We start from the raw sequence: 19,028 nt of genomic DNA, 5'->3' as shown, positions 1-19,028 counted from the left end.
TCAGTGATTTCCAAAAAATCATTAGCTCTTGAGCAATCGAATCAGGACTCGAATTTATTGATAGATAAACACTATTTATATTTTCAACCACTTGTCTTGCATTTTCGCCATTATCGAAAAAAAACTTTATATATAGCGTATTTTCTCTTTGCTATAGTGTCCATCTTTGACGCGCGCTCAAACTCAACTGAGTAAACTAATCACACAACTGTCACAAAAGTTTTTGTAGTACTATGGCCCCCCTCTGGATCTGCCACTGCGATGGAATTTCTTTCTTTTCAGATACTATATTTTGTGGGATGTCAATATCAATTACGGTTGATGATGTTAATATCCCTTGAATTAAAATAACATACCTATTATGTATGTTTATTTCATCAAACTGCATATCTAAATCCCTACATTCCGGAATAGTCGATTAACAATTGTTCACAGTGGAAAATCACTCGGCATATAAGTAAATGAGATATTCAGGGTGGATCAGAAAACGGTATCCTTTATTGATAATTTACTTGAAACAATTACGTTTGAATTCAATTTTATTGCAACCTATCCACAAATATGTGTTCGACACACATCTGTTGAGAGATTCTGAAACATTCTCTCTAAAATATTTTGATTGATGTGCATAAAAAACCTATACAGGGTGTCCCAACAAAAATTTTCCTAAAAACCAAGAACTAAGAACTTTACCTAAGAATTGGTGGATGAATTAATTACAATTACTGTCTCCATTGAGCTTCAAGTGGTCATAAACCTTGAGTCCCTTCAGTCAGTTACATAGATGACACTTATGGAAATCACTTTTTTTTATAAAATGTAAAGGTATATATTTATAATTGAGTACATATTTGAACTAAAACACCAATCCAAAAAAATTAAGGGACTTCAACAGTTTGAGCTCTGCATAGCAATGTTTTTTCAATAGGTACCTACAAAACATAATTAAGAAGCTACACCAAACCAAAAAAAGCAATAATATAAAGGGTGTTCAATTTGAAATATCGAAGTTGTTACTTTTTATATAAGTAGCACCCTGTATAACTCAAATAATACATATTCTTTGAGTCACCTGTTAGTAATCAATTCGATAAACATTTCAAGTAGGATTTAAACTATAGGTCAGTCGACTGATGTGTAAATAAAGTTGCATACTGGATATTAAAACTACAAGTGTTCATTTTCATGAAAAATGTTCTTTCAAAAAACATATATGTACAGAAACCAGAGAATTCCATTTTTGATAAGTAGATAAAACTTCAAAATACTGAATCACTGACAACTGGTTCTTTCTGAGGCAGTAACATTTCCTGTTGATATCTTCTGAAATGGGCCTCCATACTCAATTCCAATTGATCCAACGTATCGTTGGCAATACATTCTCGCAGTTTTTCAAAAAATCTTAGGTAATGATGTATATTGTGTCTGAAATTGAAATAAGATTCAGACATTCGTGATTTTAAACAGACTAAATACTTTAATATGAATTACTTGGCTAAAGACAACAATGTGACTCTACTACGAGTTTCAAACAATTGCAATTCACCAAAAACACATGATATTAAATCTGAACTCTTCTGTGGCCTTGCAAGAAAACACTATAAAACAACTGTTCATCAGGGGTAAACAAAAAATAGGAATACACCCTGCCTAGCACAATGAAAAAACTGATAAGAAATAAAATTCTTACATCATTATTAAAACTGGTCCTAATAATTCCTGCACAGATAGCAGATGATGAATGTATCCTCGTGAATATTTCAAACAAGCTGTACACTGGCATCCGTGCAAAATTGGTTGAAAATCATCAATGTACCTGTAAATAAATACAGTTACTTCAAGGTTATTTGTAATTCAAAGCGAGTACCATCTCACTAAATTGGTACAAGCTCAAAAAAACTAATACCTTAACTGACGAAGATTAATCTCATAGGATAAACTCTCTTCTGTATCATCTATTGGGAATGTCATAGCTGCTGATCTTTCTGTTAACATTCTACAATAGGAAGTATCAAACATATCCACACCTGATTTCACTAATTTTATAACAACCAAAGGATTCCAGCAACCCTGAACTGCTCGTATTTTTTGTGGGGGTAAGTTACGCTAAAAAAAAGGATGAAAAATTATTAAAATCCAGTAAAGTTTCAATATTAAGAAAAACCTACAATTAAGAACTCCATCACAGGCTGAATATCCATAAAAGTTAAAAATTCAACTTCAGGACCATTGTTATGTAAGCCATCAATCAAATATCCTCCAATGTCTTCATCATCCTTTAATAAACTGTCTAAACATCTTTTTCTATGTGGAATACTATATCCCCCAGCAATAGGTGCAATAATTAGTGAATGTTTCAACTCTTCACAATTCCTATGTATTTCTAAACATTCCTTATGAAAAGATATTGTATTATCAACGGCTTTGGTTAAGCGCTTCTGGGGGCTACTTAGGTTTGTATCTCCATCAGATAATAAATGGTACATATCAGGCATACATGATGAAATTGTATCCATATAAGTTTTACTGTCAAAGTACACTTTTCCATTTTTAGTCCAAATTGGAACTTTTCCTTTAGCGTGATGACCTTGTTGGGTGAGATTACTGGGATCTTGCAATGTTATACAACATATACTCTCTTCGCTTCCTGAAGGAACATAAGTTAGTAGATTATTATGAAGAATGTAAACACAAACCTATAAATTCATTGATAGCCCCATCAAAATAATCAATAGCTTCTTTGAAATTATAAACACTAACTAGAGGAATTTGTAAGATGTGTGGGTTATTGTTAACCAATTTAAGCACTTCGTGAGTTATATGTGGTACTTGTCCTCCCTATAAGGTATTTTCAGTCAGGAAAGGGTATCAAACGAAAATATATCTTACTTGAGTATGTAATATGACCATAGGAGTTGGAATTGTTACATTAGGTTTCCCTTTTAGTTCTGCTATATATCCAATTCTTGGTACACCTTTCGTGAGACTTTCTACGAAAAATTTCATCATAAAAAATTCCGTATGTAACTTAATGGAAGTGAAATATGGGATGAATCAATTACTCAACTTGACAAAGTGACAAAACATTGAAAAGAGGACTTGATTGAATTGAAAACAAAATAACGTGAAATATGTTAGGTTATATAACACTAACCACAGAATACTCTTTAGAGTTGTTTTACTCTTTTTTATTTATAAAGGTTTTTTATTTTAACAAATGTTTTATAAAATATATGTAACAGATGACAGTAGATGAAACACGGATTCATCACTACACTCCTGAGAACAGGCACTACAAAATACAACTGCTAAAAATCTAGTAGCTTTAATAGAATGTACTATATTTAATATTTCAAGTAATTGATAAATAAATACTTGAAAACTTGACTTGACAATGAAAAGCTACTACTTGACTTGATTTCAAGTCCAGTCAAGTAGCTTGAATATCAAGTCAAGCCGTGAATCTCTAATGAAATGGGATCAGGCAGGTTGATTGAAGGTAATTATATTTTAATATTTTGACTTCAAATTTGAATTCAGAAGACTGAATTAAATAGATGTGAGTTTCATGCAAAATTTGTGAAAAGGAATTTGAACAGGCGCGAAAAAGTTATTGATTACGAAGATCTCAGAGATGTTGATCATATTAAAGATTTAAGGGCAGGACCGTATCTATATAAGAAAATATAATGGATGAAAAAAATTATGGAAAATGGTGGCGCCGTCACTTGATTCTCCTATGTACTTGTTGTTGACTTTCGAATAATTGATATTTAATTTTTAATTTGATTACCTATATTGTTTTTTTTTTTGATCACATGTAATTTGAGGTTATGGGATTATTCTTTTTTTGCATGGTATGGCATACTATTTGAGTGGATACTTTTTCTGGGATTATCCTGCATGTATTCCTATTCATCATAAATAAAAATAAATGAAATTCATCACGTCAATCCTCTTCTCAAATTGTATTTTCGTAAGAATTTGAAAAAGTATGAATTGATTTCTCGAAATAAAATGAAATTAATTGTGCACTTATTCATCAGCTTTATTTATTGTACCTACCTATACCTATTCTCTTAATTTCCCATAATTAAAAAAATAAATAAATGTTCCCAATTTATTTTATCTCGACTCACATTTAAAGAGTAACTGCTTATTATTCTAATCAAATCACTTTGTGAGGATGAAAGAGATTAATTATTATTTCAGTGTAGTGACATGAGATACTTCCTAGTTCCTACGATGTTTCCAATGTTAATAATAATGAAATTCTATTCTTAGTTTCAGTTGAAAATATCTTACAAAATTGTTCCCAAAACAGTTTCACCTAAAGAATCGACTTTTATTATAAGGATTAAAAATTATTCACACCCCACTTCAATGAATTTTGTCTAAAATCGTTAGGCAGATATAAAGGACAGTTGCGAATTCATTCTGAAGTTTGAAGAAGACAATGTTGAATAAAGTTTCAAGATGGAAACTGCTCTATGGGTATCCTCCTGGATTGGTACGAAGCTCAGCAAGTATCGTCAAGTTTTTTGTACAATTTCACTTTTAAAGAACCAGTGTTTTTTTTTTGTATTCCTGGAATTATTTCGTGTTTACGAGAAATACCTGAAAGTCAGTTAACTTTATGACAGTTCTCAGGCAGATAATCCCAGACGGTGTCGGTTATGACGGTTAGCAGTTTTGGGTATGACTTCTATTATAATATTTACAAAATACTTGCACCCCCCTTTCCATAAATTTTGTCTGAAATGATTTTGCAGAAATAACCGACAGTTCATTCTGTAGCTTGAAGAAGATAGTGTTAGAAAGAGTTTCAAGATGGAAACAGCTCTATGGGTATCTTCTGGGCTGATACGAAGCTCAGCAATGAGTATCGTGAAGTTTTTTGTGCCTAAAATGATATATGGTTCGGCCAGAGTAGCTCGTTATTTTATACCTAGAAGAATCGTTAACTTAACGTCCAAGTGTGTAGAAATTGTCGAAATTGTCACATCTTTTATGACAATTTTGGAGCAAGTAAGTCATGATTTTTTTAGTTATTCAACCTCCAATAATTTAAGTTGGTAATAATCAATATTGAAAAGCATATCCTTGAAACAGAAACATTAATTTTTATTTGTTATTTAATTCCTCTGACTAATGAAAAACAGACCCTTCTATGAGATGATTGAATTGTTTTACAGAAAAATATAGCCACCTTCAATGATAATTCTCCTTTCGATTTCAGGTTGAAGCTCTTGACCATCAATTAAAGGTACTCAAAGAGTCGTCCATTGATAATGAGGAGGAATATGCGAAAGCGAAACTAATCAATAATGATTTGTGTTCCAAAATTTCAGCATTGGAACACCAGCTCAAAGAGTTGGAAGAAAAGAACGACGAAAGAATCCTAGTGAGTATTAATAAATAGATAAATAAAGATGAATTGTGAAAATATCAATATAACTTTGATGAAGACACTCATAGTATGAATTGAGTTATATAATATAGTATCATATCGGTACATTTACTATCCTTATTAATTCATAAACGTATTGCCTTTACAGCAGGAACAGATTAAAACCAAGGAAATAGTTGAGAAACTTGAATATGAACAGCAAACGTTATTGAAAGAAGCTGATAGCAGGATATTCTCCTGTGAACAAAAGAATGCCCAGCATACAAAGGAACTTTGCATGCAGAAAATGATCATCGAAAAAATTAAGGAAGACCGTGATAAACTATTAAAAGAAGTGCAAGAACTCAACAATGAATTATTTTCTACATCTACTAAAGCCCGAAAATATGAGGAACAGCTTGAAAAGTAAGCAACATTCGATTCATTATTATTATGTTTTATTAACGTCTGACGAAAATTTAAGAATTTTGATTTCTTAAATTAGTGGCAGTACGTGAATAATTAGATATATGATTGTTAGGTTCTAGATTTCTGTGTATTTTTAGTTTTTGTCTTCTTCTTTTTCCTGCACAGTCTCTTTTTTTCTATATTTTTTTCTGCACAGTCTCTTTTTTTGTGTGATATACATTAACATTGAATGCAGTTGCATTTAATTTTTTCTTTTGTTTTCGGTTATTTCTGGTAGTTGTTATTGTATTTCTGAAGAAAGTCAGAACAAAGCATTCTTGAAAGGAAAGGAGATATTTTCTTCTGCAAATATTCTCTTCATGAATGCTTTTCCTATTGAAACTTGATGATGATTTTTTTTTCCGGTGGACACGGCATTTTTTTTGTCTTCTTATGTAGGTATACTGTAACCTTCTGGTCATTTTGGAAATGTTTTTGTGACTGAAAATTAAATATAGCTAATAATAATAATAATAATAATAGGTATGATATCATTGACTGGTGTAATCATAAATTGCTTACCGTTAATTTTGACAAAACAGTGTTTCTACCTATAACAAGCTACAAAAATAAACTACCGCAGTATAACACTTTACAGATAATTAATCATAATAAAATGATCACATTAAAACGTACCGAAAATGTCAAATATCTGGGGATAATAAATTATTGATTGCCATCTTCGTTGGAATGATCATGTCAACAACACTGTTAACACGATCAGAACTTTTTTGGGCCGCTTCAGATATCTCGCTAAAATCTTGCCTCTACACCATCTAAAAATGCTTTATTTTGCTCTTGTTGACTCCCGTATAGCATATGGAATTATCGGATGGGGTGGCATCACGAATGTGTACCTGGAAAAATTGAACACACTTCAAAAATATTTTTTGAAAATTTTATTAAGAAAAGATAGAACTTACCCATCGGATAGCCTATACAAAGAAGCTAGGATAGTAGATATTCGACAGATTTTCTTTCTCAAGGCGGTGTGTTTTTTACACAAGAATAGGAAACATACTGACTTTCTTTCACATGATTACCCAATAAGGGCGAAATATTCAAATAAGGTAAAAACCCCTTCGGCGAATAAAACAGTGGGTACCAAATGTCTTGCGTTTCTAGGACCAAGATTCATAAATATAATTTCAGACAGTTACCTTTTCAACATCTCCAATTCTGAAACGTATTATAGGAATAAGGTTAAGTCATATTTACTGAGTAACCGGAGACAGCTTATACATAACTTCTTTAACTAAAAAAAAAAGAAAGCCAGGATGATTGTATGTCTGCCTGCTCATTATTGTTCCTATCTAGCTGTTTATATTTCTATTTCTTTAATAGGGTATGTCAGTATATAAATATGTATATGTTTATGTGTGCTTTAGTGTATATGTATTTTATTTCAACTTTTTTATAATTAAGTGTTAAGATTATCATGTGACACATGGATGAATGGATGGGATATAACACGGACAGCAGAGGCTTTGTGTTCTCCCACTTTATTTGTTTATGTCAGAATATTGTGTTTGATTCATTATTGTGATTATTATATTGAATTTATATTGTAGATATTTCTGATGCAAATATATTTTATTATTATTATAACCATCACATGAAATTGAAATAAATAGGCAAAGAAAAATAATATTATATTGATGTTCTAGGGTTTCTAAAGAATGTGAGGAGAAAACACAAATGATCGAAAATATAGGGACAGAGCTAGATAAATTGAAAATACAAAATGAGCAAGAAATCCAACAAGCATATTTAGAATTATGTAGTTTGAAAGAGAAGAATTTCCTCTTGGAAGAATCAAACGAGGATCTACAAACAAGCCTATCATCACTTTCCAGTAGGGTCACCCGCCTAGAAGCATTGGCTGAGTACAGAGACCTAGTTTATGGGCAGCCTTTCTGAGAAATCCTGTTAGTACGCTTGTTGCTATGATTGTTTTCACATCAAAGTTGTAGCTCCAATAGTTTTGGAGCTACGAATTTTTCAATAGTCGTCTATGAATATAAAACATTACTCAAAGGTTCGTCAACACGTTTTAATGATCTAGTCGCTATTCCATTAACTCTGAAACTACACTGGTAAGATTCCGGAGAGTTTCTATTTACTCCAAAATCAGTGGATTACGAATATTCTCCAGAATAGGAGAAAATAAGCCATTGGTAGATTTTTTATTTGTATCAGGATATTGATGTATTTATTTGTAAATTTGTTTTGCCATATTTTATAATGTAGGTACATATACTTGTCTTATTTTATTGTAAAAATTATATTGAAAATGTTTTTCGCTGAAAATTTGTATCATTGTGAAGTACACACTAGACGAATCTCTCATGAGATATGCGATTGTCATTTGGGGGAGTTGTTCTGATACTCCAAAAATCCGCTTTGAGGACTATGCTGTGTCTGAACTCTGAAGTCCTATCGGGAGTCCTATAGAGGCAAGTTCAGACAAAATCCGTAATACTTTTTTATAATACAAACAGGACACGCAAGAAGATCCATTCTACCTTATACATTGTACATTAACAGAGAAAAATACACAAATGTTAAAAAATTTATAATGAACTCCCTAAATCTATCCTAAATATGATAAATTTCAAACAATTCAAACGAAAACTTACTGAGTTAATTATAAAAATCGAACCTTATTCTATTTCAGAATTCTTAAATTGTTCTTTTTAAATTTACAGATTGTAATTCTAATAAGTTCTTTCTCTATGTTTTGTTTGACGCTTTCTCATTTCTTTGTTAATAACAACGATTCTGAGAATAAAGTTTTGTTTATTGTTATTGTTATTTTGGTTTGTATCCTACACATTTAGGGATTAACTTGTAAGATATCGTATAGGTAATTTAGATTGATTGTTCGAAATAATGTAGAATTCACGAAAAATAAAATTTTTTTTATAGAAGTTGAAACATTATTTGAACCTAGCGACTTCAAGAGAAGCAAATTATTCTTGATCAACAAAGCTTCGATTATCTCCGTCCAATCTAATTCTCAATGTTTCATAGTCAGATCAAGCCAAACGCCAAAACAGATTTTGCATTATCCAATAAAAATTTACAAATATAATTTCCATACATTTTAAATATGATTTCTGGCATATGACCGCCACGGCTGGCTCGGATGTAGTCCAATCTGGACGTCCAATTATCGATGACTTTTTCCAACATTTGTGGCCGTATATCGGCAATAACACGGCGAATGTTGTCTTCCAAATGGTCTAGGGTTTGTGGCTTATCTGCATAGACCAATGACTTAACATAGCCCCACAGAAAGTAGTCTAGCGGTGTTAAATCACAAGATCTTGGAGGCCAATTCACAGGTCCAAAACGTGAAATTAGGCGGTCACCAAACGTGTCTTTCAATAAATCGATTGTGGCACGAGCTGTGTGACATGTTGTGCCGTCTTGTTGGAACCACAGCTCCTGGACATCTTGGTTTTTTAATTCAGGAACGAAAAAGTTAGTTATCATGACTCTATACCGATCACCATTGACTGTAACGTTCTGGCCATCATCGTTTTTGAAGAAGTACGGACCAATGATTCCACCAGCCCATAAAGCGCACCAAACAGTCAGTTTTTCTGGATGTAACGGTGTTTCGACATACACTTGAGGATTAGCTTCAACCAGAAGTGCGCTTCATCGCTAAACAAAATAAAATGGACATAGTGCGCGATACGTATTCCGCACAGAACCATTATTTTCGAAATAAAATTGCACTATTTGCAAGCGTTGTTCAGGCCTGAGTCTATTCTTGATGAATGAACTGAGAATAAATCACTTGACAGCTGTTAAATCGGTCGCCATCTTGAACAGTAATGCCAATTTAAAGTTATATACCTTGAAAAAAACACCCGTTATAACATAAGGGTCATAAAGGAATGCGTTCGGAATAACCCCAATTGGTTGGAGTTCAGAAATTCTTGGAATACCGTACTAAGGCGTTAGGCTATTGCGGGAAGGTTTTATGACAGGCTTTTCACCTTATATTCATATTAAAATGCTTTAAGTGCTAAGTGTTTATAATCCTAGTTGAGTACCCTAAACCTACTAAGTACCTATTGTATTTGCACGCGTCAAGCTGTAATTTGTCGACACCTAAATTTGTCGCCCGTGGCAAGGATTCTTCTGCTTTTCTGATTTGCCATCAGTCGATTCAAAAATTCCCTAACATTTTTTTTTTCAATGAACAAATTTTTGTCAGTATACTGATACCTTTCAAAGTGTAATTTCTCTCGAAATTAAGATACCGCCATTTCTAAAGAAAAGCTATATTCTAAAAAAATGAGGCAACATCTAAGTATTCGTAAATTTTCTCGTCTGTCCACGATTCATTACACAGGTTGTTCTGAATGAAAGATCACTTTTTTTTTTTTTTGTTGACCCCTGTCTATAATAAAAAAACAAGATATCTGAGAATGGCATTGGATCAGTTATGTTCCAAGAGTTTGAACTATAATTAAAATGGTAAAATTAGCCAATACAATTAAAATTAAATAATAATATAAATTACAAATTTTTCTAAGATTTTCGAATCAAATAAAACAAAAAAAGTCAAAAATATCGAAATGCATATAGTATATTGTAAACATAAAATTCCAACCTACACATGACACTGCGTACAATAGAAGAATGATAACCCATCATACCACAAGATACGAAGGGCGGTAGAGCATGTAAAGTTTCAGTATTGCTTCGAAAAGTAATTGGGATTACAAACATGAGTTCCACTGAAAACATTTGGCATTTAACAGCGACTAGTTTTCGAAAACAAAATTTTCCATATGTTGAATATGTAAACATCGGTTTACAATTAATTCGAAATCGAAAGTAGTGATGTTTTTCGTCTTTGTGAAATACATATTGATTTTATCCCACTTTCAATGAACATAATAGAGAATTCTGTTTATATTGATTGGGATGATATGTGTTATTTATTATACAGGCAGCTTAGTAAAGGCGCTTTGGAGGTTTTTATTGCAGGAAATGTTGACAAACGCAGCGTAGCGGAAAAACCTTATGTTCAAAGGTGAAATATGAAAAGGCGACCAGCAAACTGGGCCGAATTGCCGCCTCTCAAATGGAGGCACCTGAAACAGTTGCTAATATTGAACATAATCTATATGTATATGATTTGTCCGTTTTATCAAGGGAGAAGTATTATAAGTAAAATGGAATGAAAATATTAGGGCCTCATTTTCAGCTGTTTCCTTAGCCACCATCACGATTTTTGTCCCAAAAAAATTTAATTTTTGGAACCAGTGATGTATCCATATTTCTGTCATTATTTTGTGTTCATGAGAAAGAGCTGAAAGTCGGTTAACTTTATGACATTTCTCAAGCAACTAATCCCTGACGGTGACGGTTGGAAATTTTGGGTATGACTTCTATTATAAGGATTACAAAATATTAGCACCCCTCCCCTCTTTCCATAAATTTTGTCTGAAATAATTTGCTAGAAATAACCGACAGTTCCTTGTTCATTCCTTAGCTAGAAGAAGACAGTGTTAGATGTTAGAAGTTTCAAGATGGAAACAGCTCTATGGGTATCTTCTGGGCTGGTACGCAGCTCAGTAAGTATCGTGAAGTTTTTTGTGCCAAAAATGATTTATGGTTCGGCTAGAGCAGCACGTTATTTCATCCCTACAAGAATTACTAACTTGATGTCGAAATGTGTAGAATTTGTCGAAATTGTCACCTCCTTTAAGACAATTTTGGAACAAGTAAGTCATGATTTTTTTAGTCATTACAATTACAATAATTCAAGTTGGTAATAATAATCAATATTGAAAAGCATATCTTTGAAACAGAAACATTCATTTTTATTTGTTACTTAATTCCTCTGACTAATGAAAAACAGCCCCATTCTATGAGATGATCAAATTATTTTACAGTTGAATATTGCCACCTTCATAGATTATTTTCCTTTCGATTTCAGGTCGATGCTCTTGAACAACAAATCAATGTGCTCAAACAAACTTCTATTGATAATAAGGAGGAATATGAGAAAGCCAGAATGATAAATATAAGTTTGAATTCAAAAATTTCTTCGTTGGAATACCAGATCGAAGATTTGGAAAAGAAACACGAAGAACGTGTGCTGGTGAGTATTTTTTAATTTTCTGTTTATTTGACAACCACGTTCAGGCTAACGCCTCTGTGACTATATGTTCATACCCTGTAGCTTCAAAGTAAAAATCATATCATTATTATTTACTTCAAAAATTCTCAGTCGCTTTGCAACCCGACTACAAAGAATAATCTTTTTTTTTTCATGTTGTTCGCGTAACCATAACCTCCATAAATTAAAGACTAATATCGAAAATGAAAATTATACAAAATTTATACACTCAAACATAGTATGAATTAAGTAATATAATGGTTGGTTTATGCACCATTCCTAAGAACTAAGGACTAAAAAACTAAGAAATAAGAATTGAACGCTAACCAATCAATGAAGGCGTTTATGTATTTTACCTAAGGACTAAGAATTAACACTAATTACTATAACTAGAAAGTTACTATGAATCAATATCAATGTCAAACATCAATGTGTAAAACAAATAGAAAGTAGTTCGAGCACGTGCGCTTTCCTTCACTAAGAACTAACAAACGGGTTCATAAACGCTACTGAATTCTTGGGTTTAGTTCTTAGTTCGTAGTTATTAGTCCTTAGTTCTAAGGAATGGTGCATTAACCAGCCTCAATACTATCTACTTTTTCATGTAAATACTTCATATATTAGTATTAATTTAAAACATAAAAAAACAAAACATCTGAATATCTAAAGCGTCCAGCCAAAAATATATTATTATTGTAGGTAAATCATGTATAGGAACTACTAAAATATGAAACAACAAATGATGTAAACCATTATAACATGCACATATTAAAATATAATAAAGACTATAAAAGCGAAGCAAGTCTCAATACAGTATCGTCCGTATCATAACGGCACGTTTACTATTATTAATTCATAAACATATTTTCGTTACAGCAAGAACATATTAAAACCAAGGAAATAATTGAGAAACTCAAGTGTGAACAGCAAACGTCATTGAAAGAAGCTGATAGCAGGATATTCTACTATAAACAAAGGAATGCCGAACATCAAAAGGAACTTAGCATGCAGAAAAGGATCATCGAAAAGATGAAAGAAGATCGAGAAAAAATATTAAAAGAAGTGGAAGAACTCAACATTATGTTGTTCCATACATGTACTAACGCCCGAAAAAATGAGGAACAGCTTGAAAGGTAAGCAACATTATTATCATGCTTTATTGAAAACATTTAAGAAATGTTGATTTCTTATCTTTATCTTTATATCGATTGTTTATGCGGGTTCTTGAGATACTGGCCTATACTGCATCTAGCGCGCTACTTCAACATTGTTCAAAAATCCGTTGATTTTTTTCATAACAGTTGACTCAAAATAATTATGTGGTCTTGTTTGTGACAGTTTTTCTAGAGAAGGTTCTAATTCATTTCATTGCTGAAAAATATTCCCATATAGAAACTCCTATAACTCATCTATTGAAGAATGTTTTTTCGAATGTTTTCTTTATAAATAAGAATAAATAGAAATATGTTATTTTCATTTATTTAATATTCAACTATATGTTTATTTCACATATGGTCAAAATATTAGTAAGACGAAAAAAGACATGACAGAAAGGAGCAGAGCAAAGGCAAGGTTGCATTGTTTTGTTTCGAGTAAAAATTTCATAAAACATTTAATGTTTTTATGAAATTTTTACTCGAAACAATACCAGAAATAATCTCATCAACCATCAGAATTATAAGAATGTTATTATGTTTCGAGCACGATAAAGAATAATTTAGTATAATTCGATGTAATGTTTCAGAGTTTCTAAAGAAAATGAACAGAAAACACAAATGATCGAACAAATGCAGACAGAAATAGAAATCTTAAAAATAACAAATGACGAAGAAATCCAACGAGCATATTTGGAATTATGTTGTTTGAAAGAGAAGAATTTCCTCTTGGAAGAATCTAACGAGGATCTACAAACAAGCCTATCATCACTTTACAGTAGGGCCAGCTTTGATCAGCCACTAGAAGAAGAAAGGCTATTGACAGGAGTCGCGCATTGTGGCGCTGGTTTGGCAAGAAACTTTTTTAGTTCATCGCCAAAATTATGTTGAATCTTTTGAATATGTTATTCAAAAAATGTAAAATATCTGAAGAAGCTACTATGTAGCAGAACAATTGTAATATACTATTAATTGATTATAATAATTCAGAGTAGAAGTAGAATCACTGCCATTTAATTTTTATTAAAATAATACTTCCTATTTTCTCTTCATTCTTTTTTTTTTTAAATAATTAACTCGTCTCGACAACTAGGCCTTGACACATGGTACAGTGGTCTATTACTCCAGGTTTTAGATGTAATAATGTTTACAAAATATTTATAGAAAAGGAAATGTTGTAGTACTATAGTTACATTGATCAAATATGATTGTACAATTGGCAATCTTTCAGAAATTTCATTGTTGCTTCAATTTGTGTTGCTGAGCTGAGGTTGTCCTTTATATTTTTTTGAGTCCCATTCGACGACGGAGTTCATCCTAATGTGGACAGCGAGATAAAATGTGTTCTACCGTTGAACGAGTTTATCGACAGTAATCGCATAAAGGATGTTCATCTGATGAAATCAAGTAGCCGTGTGTTAGCTTGGTAGGAAAAAAAATATACATTCCTGACTCGTCTTTATATAAGTATTTTGTTTTCAACTGAGAAAGTGTCCGGTAGTTCCAGGACACTCTGTATATAGTTTACTTCCAATGTGGTCACAAGAGAAATCATGAAAAGCACCTTGCAAAATGAAAAAGTGGCCTCTATACGACCAAAACCTCCTAGTCTAGTTTTTTATAATAAAAATTGACAAATGGAAAAGCAGCTGTTTGAGCGCACCTAACTTTCCTAAAACCTTTCTGGCTCAATCAATTAACAGAATTTCTTTTTGAATTATCATTTTCCTGAAAGCTAAGATCAATTTCGGATTCTACAAATTCTCCGCAAAATTGGAAATTGTTGTCTTTGATATGAAATAATTTTTGCAATTCACGATTGAGTCAAAACATTCAAGAAATATTTAAATCAGTTATATACCATTGTTCCGATAATTGCCATAATTATTAGGGAAATTTGTTTATTTAAAAAACTTCCTTCTAGGAAAACCCTGTGGTAAAAGTAGCAAGACAAACATCCAACCGCAAGCAAAACATACGGAAGATCATTTCATTTAATAAGAGGAGTAGCAGTCATGAATTCAAATTAGATTTTTTATGTTAACGTTGATTCTGAGAATATGGAAGGTAGGTAGGCTGTCTCAGAAAGTGTGAACTACCGCACTCTCGGTATTTTTTTGGTACCTTGTTCATTCATGGAAAATCCATTCAAATGAGCAGAATCTATTAACTTGAAAGTTGAAAATTGACATTATTCATAAACTGCAGTGAACGTTCTATTGAATAAGCCAATAGGCTTATTTAATAGAAGGTTCAATGTAGTTTATAAACCTACCGTTGTTTTTGAAAAAAAAAAAGAAACATCAAAGTAGTTATTTTCCTAACAAGTGCGGAAAGTTTGTATAATTTTTGTAAATATTCCGAAAATATCCACTGTTTGTTTCTTGACTAATAACGAAAGAATTAGATGAATTATTTTTGGAGTCCTTGATATTGATCATGATCAGGTGTCCTTTATCTTGTATATCGTCGATGGTAATTTTCGTCTATTATTTCGTCGGCCAGGGACCAGCCAATCCAAAAATCGTTTCCAACTTGATCATCAAGTGAATTTCACCAGGTGTGTGACTCATCAATTTTGTTATTTCTTCTTTATTAAAATTTTGCCCTTTTTCGGATGAATGTCGAAATTGATTAATTTATGAAATTTTCCAATATCAAAGTCTTGTTTTACTTTACAAACACTTTTTATCATGAAACATCGGGACCATAACGTGTTTGGTTTCCAAATTTTAGCCATTTCAGAAGAATAAGCTGAAAATACTTCCCCTTTTATCGGTTTAACTCTTTGAGTAGAACACTAATCAATTAAATGAGAATATTGTTTCACATATTTTGGTTTTGACTTAACTGGAAGCAAATCAAAACTAGATTCATTCACAGCTGCAAATAATTCTGAAGGCAAGTCATTATCAGATGTATCCATCTCAATACTGAATTGTTGTAGCGAAATACGATTATCAAGATTTATGTACAACTATGCTTCCGCCATTTTGCAATTGATGGCTGTAGCGGTAAGTGGTAGTCGAAATATAGATCGTAGATGCCATACAAAAAGCTTGAGTATTTGTAAACATAACGCCATCGAAATATTAGTCGATTTGTGTCTGTATCATAAAGTTATTCTCTATTAAACATGTCAACTTACGAGCTAAATTCTCGTCATTTGGGGGAGGTTTTAATTTTCTGCTTCAAAATGAAGAAATCTGCGGCTGAGGCTCATTGAATGCTCTCATATATCTATGGTGAGGCCGCTATTAGTGAAAGAACTTGCCGAGAGTGGTTTCAACGACTCAGAACGGTGATTTTGACGATCAGCCTGGCGTTGGAAGTGAGAAGGTTTTCGAAAATGCAGAATTGGGGGCATAACTCGATCTAGACTCGTGTCCAACGCAACAAGAATTGGCAGGATCATTGGGAGTGACCGAAAAAGCCATTTTTGAACGCCTGAAAGTCATGGAAATGATTCAGAAACAAAGAAATTATATGCTGTACGAGTTGAAATGTTGAACGACGTTTGTTTGCTTGTGAACAGCTGCTTGCAAGGCAAAGACCGAAGGGTTTTCTGTATCGGATTGTGTCTGAGATGAAAAATGGGATCATTACGATAATCCCAAGCGCCTAAAATCATGGGGATATTCCGGCCATACTTCCACGTCGACAGCCTAACCTAATATTCACGGTTCCAAGGTCATATTCAGTATTTGGTGGGACCAGCCAGCGTGGTGTATTATGGGTTGTTAAAACCGACTGAAACAATCACAGGCGATCGTTATCGAACGCAATGAATGCATTTGAGCGGAGTATGAAAGACAAACGGCCGTAATACAACGCGAGATAAGATTAAGTGATTTTACAACATGACAATGCTGGATCCCACGTTGCGAAAGTGGTCGAGTAATACTTGGAACGTTGAAATGAGAAGTCCTACCCCACCCGACGTATTTTCCAGACGTTGCTTCCTCTGACTATCACTTCTTTCAATTAATGGCTCACGGCCTGGCTGACCAGCACTTCCGGTCTTATGAAGAAGTATAAAATTGGATCGATTCGTGGATCGTTTCAAAAGATGACTAGTTTTTTAACGCGGGATTCGTACGCTGCCCGAAAGATGGGAGAGAGTAGTAGCCAGCGATGGACAATAATTTGAATCATAAATGTATAACCAATTTTTACAAAAAAGTCTGGAATTTCGGAAACGGTGGAAGCAAAGTTGTATTCCTTTGTAACTCCTTCAGGTGTTTTCAAAGAACTGATTTAATAATTGGAAACACAATATTCAAATGGTGGTAGATGAAAAATTTGAGACCTTTATTTCATTAACTTCGGAAAACCAATCTAGCCTTCTAGTTCGATACACTCAACAGAGGTGAATTGGATAAATTCTGTCAGGTCATTCAGTAGAATCTCAGATTTTCTCAAATAATTGTTTTACCAGTGTTTTACAATAAAACCTCGAATTTCAGAAAAAATGAATGACATGGCATGGCCATGGCAGAATTAAATTTAAATATCAGGGGTTTTCTTGCATAGTGTGGGAAAGTGACTCTTTGGAACTCAAGGTGAAAAGGGTTGAAAACTCATGGTTCAGGAAAATATAATTTTCTCAGTTCGGTATTCAAAAATCTACACGCGAAATTACGTAAAAAAATTACATGATTACTAATTTAAACAAGCCCAAAAGGTTCTGAATATCCGCCAGTGCTTTACGCTTTTTTTTTTGTTGGGAGAAGTTATTCGTTTCAAGTTTTTGCCGACTATTTCAAAATTCGACTATACTTTCATATATGGATAGATAACAATCGAGTTGATTTTTTAGATCTTGTCATTGCATAAATCTGCAGAATTATTGAGTGTTAATTGGTAACGAATAAAAAATCAATTATTTCAAGAAAGTAAAATGAGAATTGGAGAATTAGCATGAAGAAAAAACGTCCGGTCAAGGCTCGAACAATGGTTTTCTGTAAATAACGATGTGTTTCAATTCGAATCAGGGTTGTCAACTTTCGGTTTCTTAGCTGATAAACTATATTGATGCGGATTGATATAGAAAAGATATGATTTTATTTTTGACCTTTCAAGGTCAATTTGATTTTAAATGGATCAGATTCGAGGCGACATGTTTACTGGACAAAAAGTAGTGCGACATTGAATCTACGCACTCTATATATGTTGACATGGTTAGATTTTGGTAGTAGGTTGTTATGGCCCTGGCAATGCATCAGCTGATTTGAGATCGAAGAAAATTTTTTCTCTAGATTAGTTCGTGAAAAATTATTTTGATAAGTTTTCGTTTTTCCCATGAGAATTGATGATTTGTACAATGTAAAGGGTGTTTTTTCAGAGCTATAGAACTAGAATTATTCGATTGACATGAATTTTATTTATCCTCAAGATAATCTTGTGGCATTACATTTTAAATATGATTTCTGGCATATGACCGCCACGGCTGGCTCGGATGTAGTCCAATCTGGACGTCCAATTTTCGATGACTTTTTCCAACATTTGTGGCCGTATATCGGCAATAACACGGCGAATGTTGTCTTCCAAATGGTCAAGGGTTTGTGGCTTATCCGCATAGACAAATGACTTTACATAGCCCCACAGAAAGTAGTCTAGCGGTGTCAAATCACAAGATATTGGAGGCACAGGTCCAAAACGTGAAATTAGGCGGTCACCAAACGTGTCTTTCAATAAATCGATTGTGGCACGAGCTGTGTGGCATGTTGCGCCGTCTTGTTGGAACCACAGCTCCTGGACATCATAGTTGTTCAATTCAGGAATGAAAAAGTTACTCATCATGGCTCTATACCGATCACCATTGACTGTAACGTTCTGGCCATCATTGTTTTTGAAGAAGTACGGACCA

At 33.0% G+C, this 19,028-nt stretch overlaps 3 protein-coding genes across 3 annotated transcripts; 2 read left to right on the top strand and 1 right to left on the bottom strand.

Annotated features, from left to right (window-relative positions):
* Nucleotides 1-1,176: 1,176 nt before the first annotated feature.
* LOC123673806 (queuine tRNA-ribosyltransferase accessory subunit 2) lies at nt 1,177-3,140 on the bottom strand. Its single transcript, XM_045608493.1, has 6 exons — nt 2,890-3,140; nt 2,697-2,838; nt 2,169-2,647; nt 1,907-2,106; nt 1,691-1,816; nt 1,177-1,425 (listed from the first exon to the last, which is right to left on the bottom strand). Exons 1-6 carry the CDS (start codon nt 3,007-3,009, stop codon nt 1,260-1,262), a joined length of 1,233 nt encoding a protein of 410 aa, XP_045464449.1. The 5' UTR covers nt 3,010-3,140; the 3' UTR covers nt 1,177-1,259.
* Nucleotides 3,141-3,222: 82 nt separating this feature from the next.
* LOC123673807 (structural maintenance of chromosomes protein 2-like) lies at nt 3,223-8,999 on the top strand. The gene is made up of 4 exons (XM_045608494.1): nt 3,223-5,028; nt 5,240-5,404; nt 5,559-5,815; nt 7,525-8,999. The coding sequence occupies exons 1-4, from the start codon at nt 4,831-4,833 to the stop codon at nt 7,775-7,777; spliced, it is 873 nt and encodes a 290-aa protein (XP_045464450.1). The 5' UTR covers nt 3,223-4,830; the 3' UTR covers nt 7,778-8,999.
* Nucleotides 9,000-11,151: 2,152 nt separating this feature from the next.
* Nucleotides 11,152-14,050, top strand: LOC123673449 (protein BCAP-like). Its single transcript, XM_045607932.1, has 4 exons — nt 11,152-11,607; nt 11,823-11,987; nt 12,882-13,138; nt 13,750-14,050. Exons 1-4 carry the CDS (start codon nt 11,413-11,415, stop codon nt 14,048-14,050), a joined length of 918 nt encoding a protein of 305 aa, XP_045463888.1. The 5' UTR covers nt 11,152-11,412.
* Nucleotides 14,051-19,028: the final 4,978 nt, after the last annotated feature.

This window comes from Harmonia axyridis, chromosome 2 (assembly GCF_914767665.1).
Source record: "Harmonia axyridis chromosome 2, icHarAxyr1.1, whole genome shotgun sequence".
Taxonomy (NCBI): domain Eukaryota; kingdom Metazoa; phylum Arthropoda; class Insecta; order Coleoptera; family Coccinellidae; genus Harmonia; species Harmonia axyridis.
Note: the sequence above shows the minus strand (reverse complement) of the source record. Positions and strands in the feature narration are given on the sequence as shown.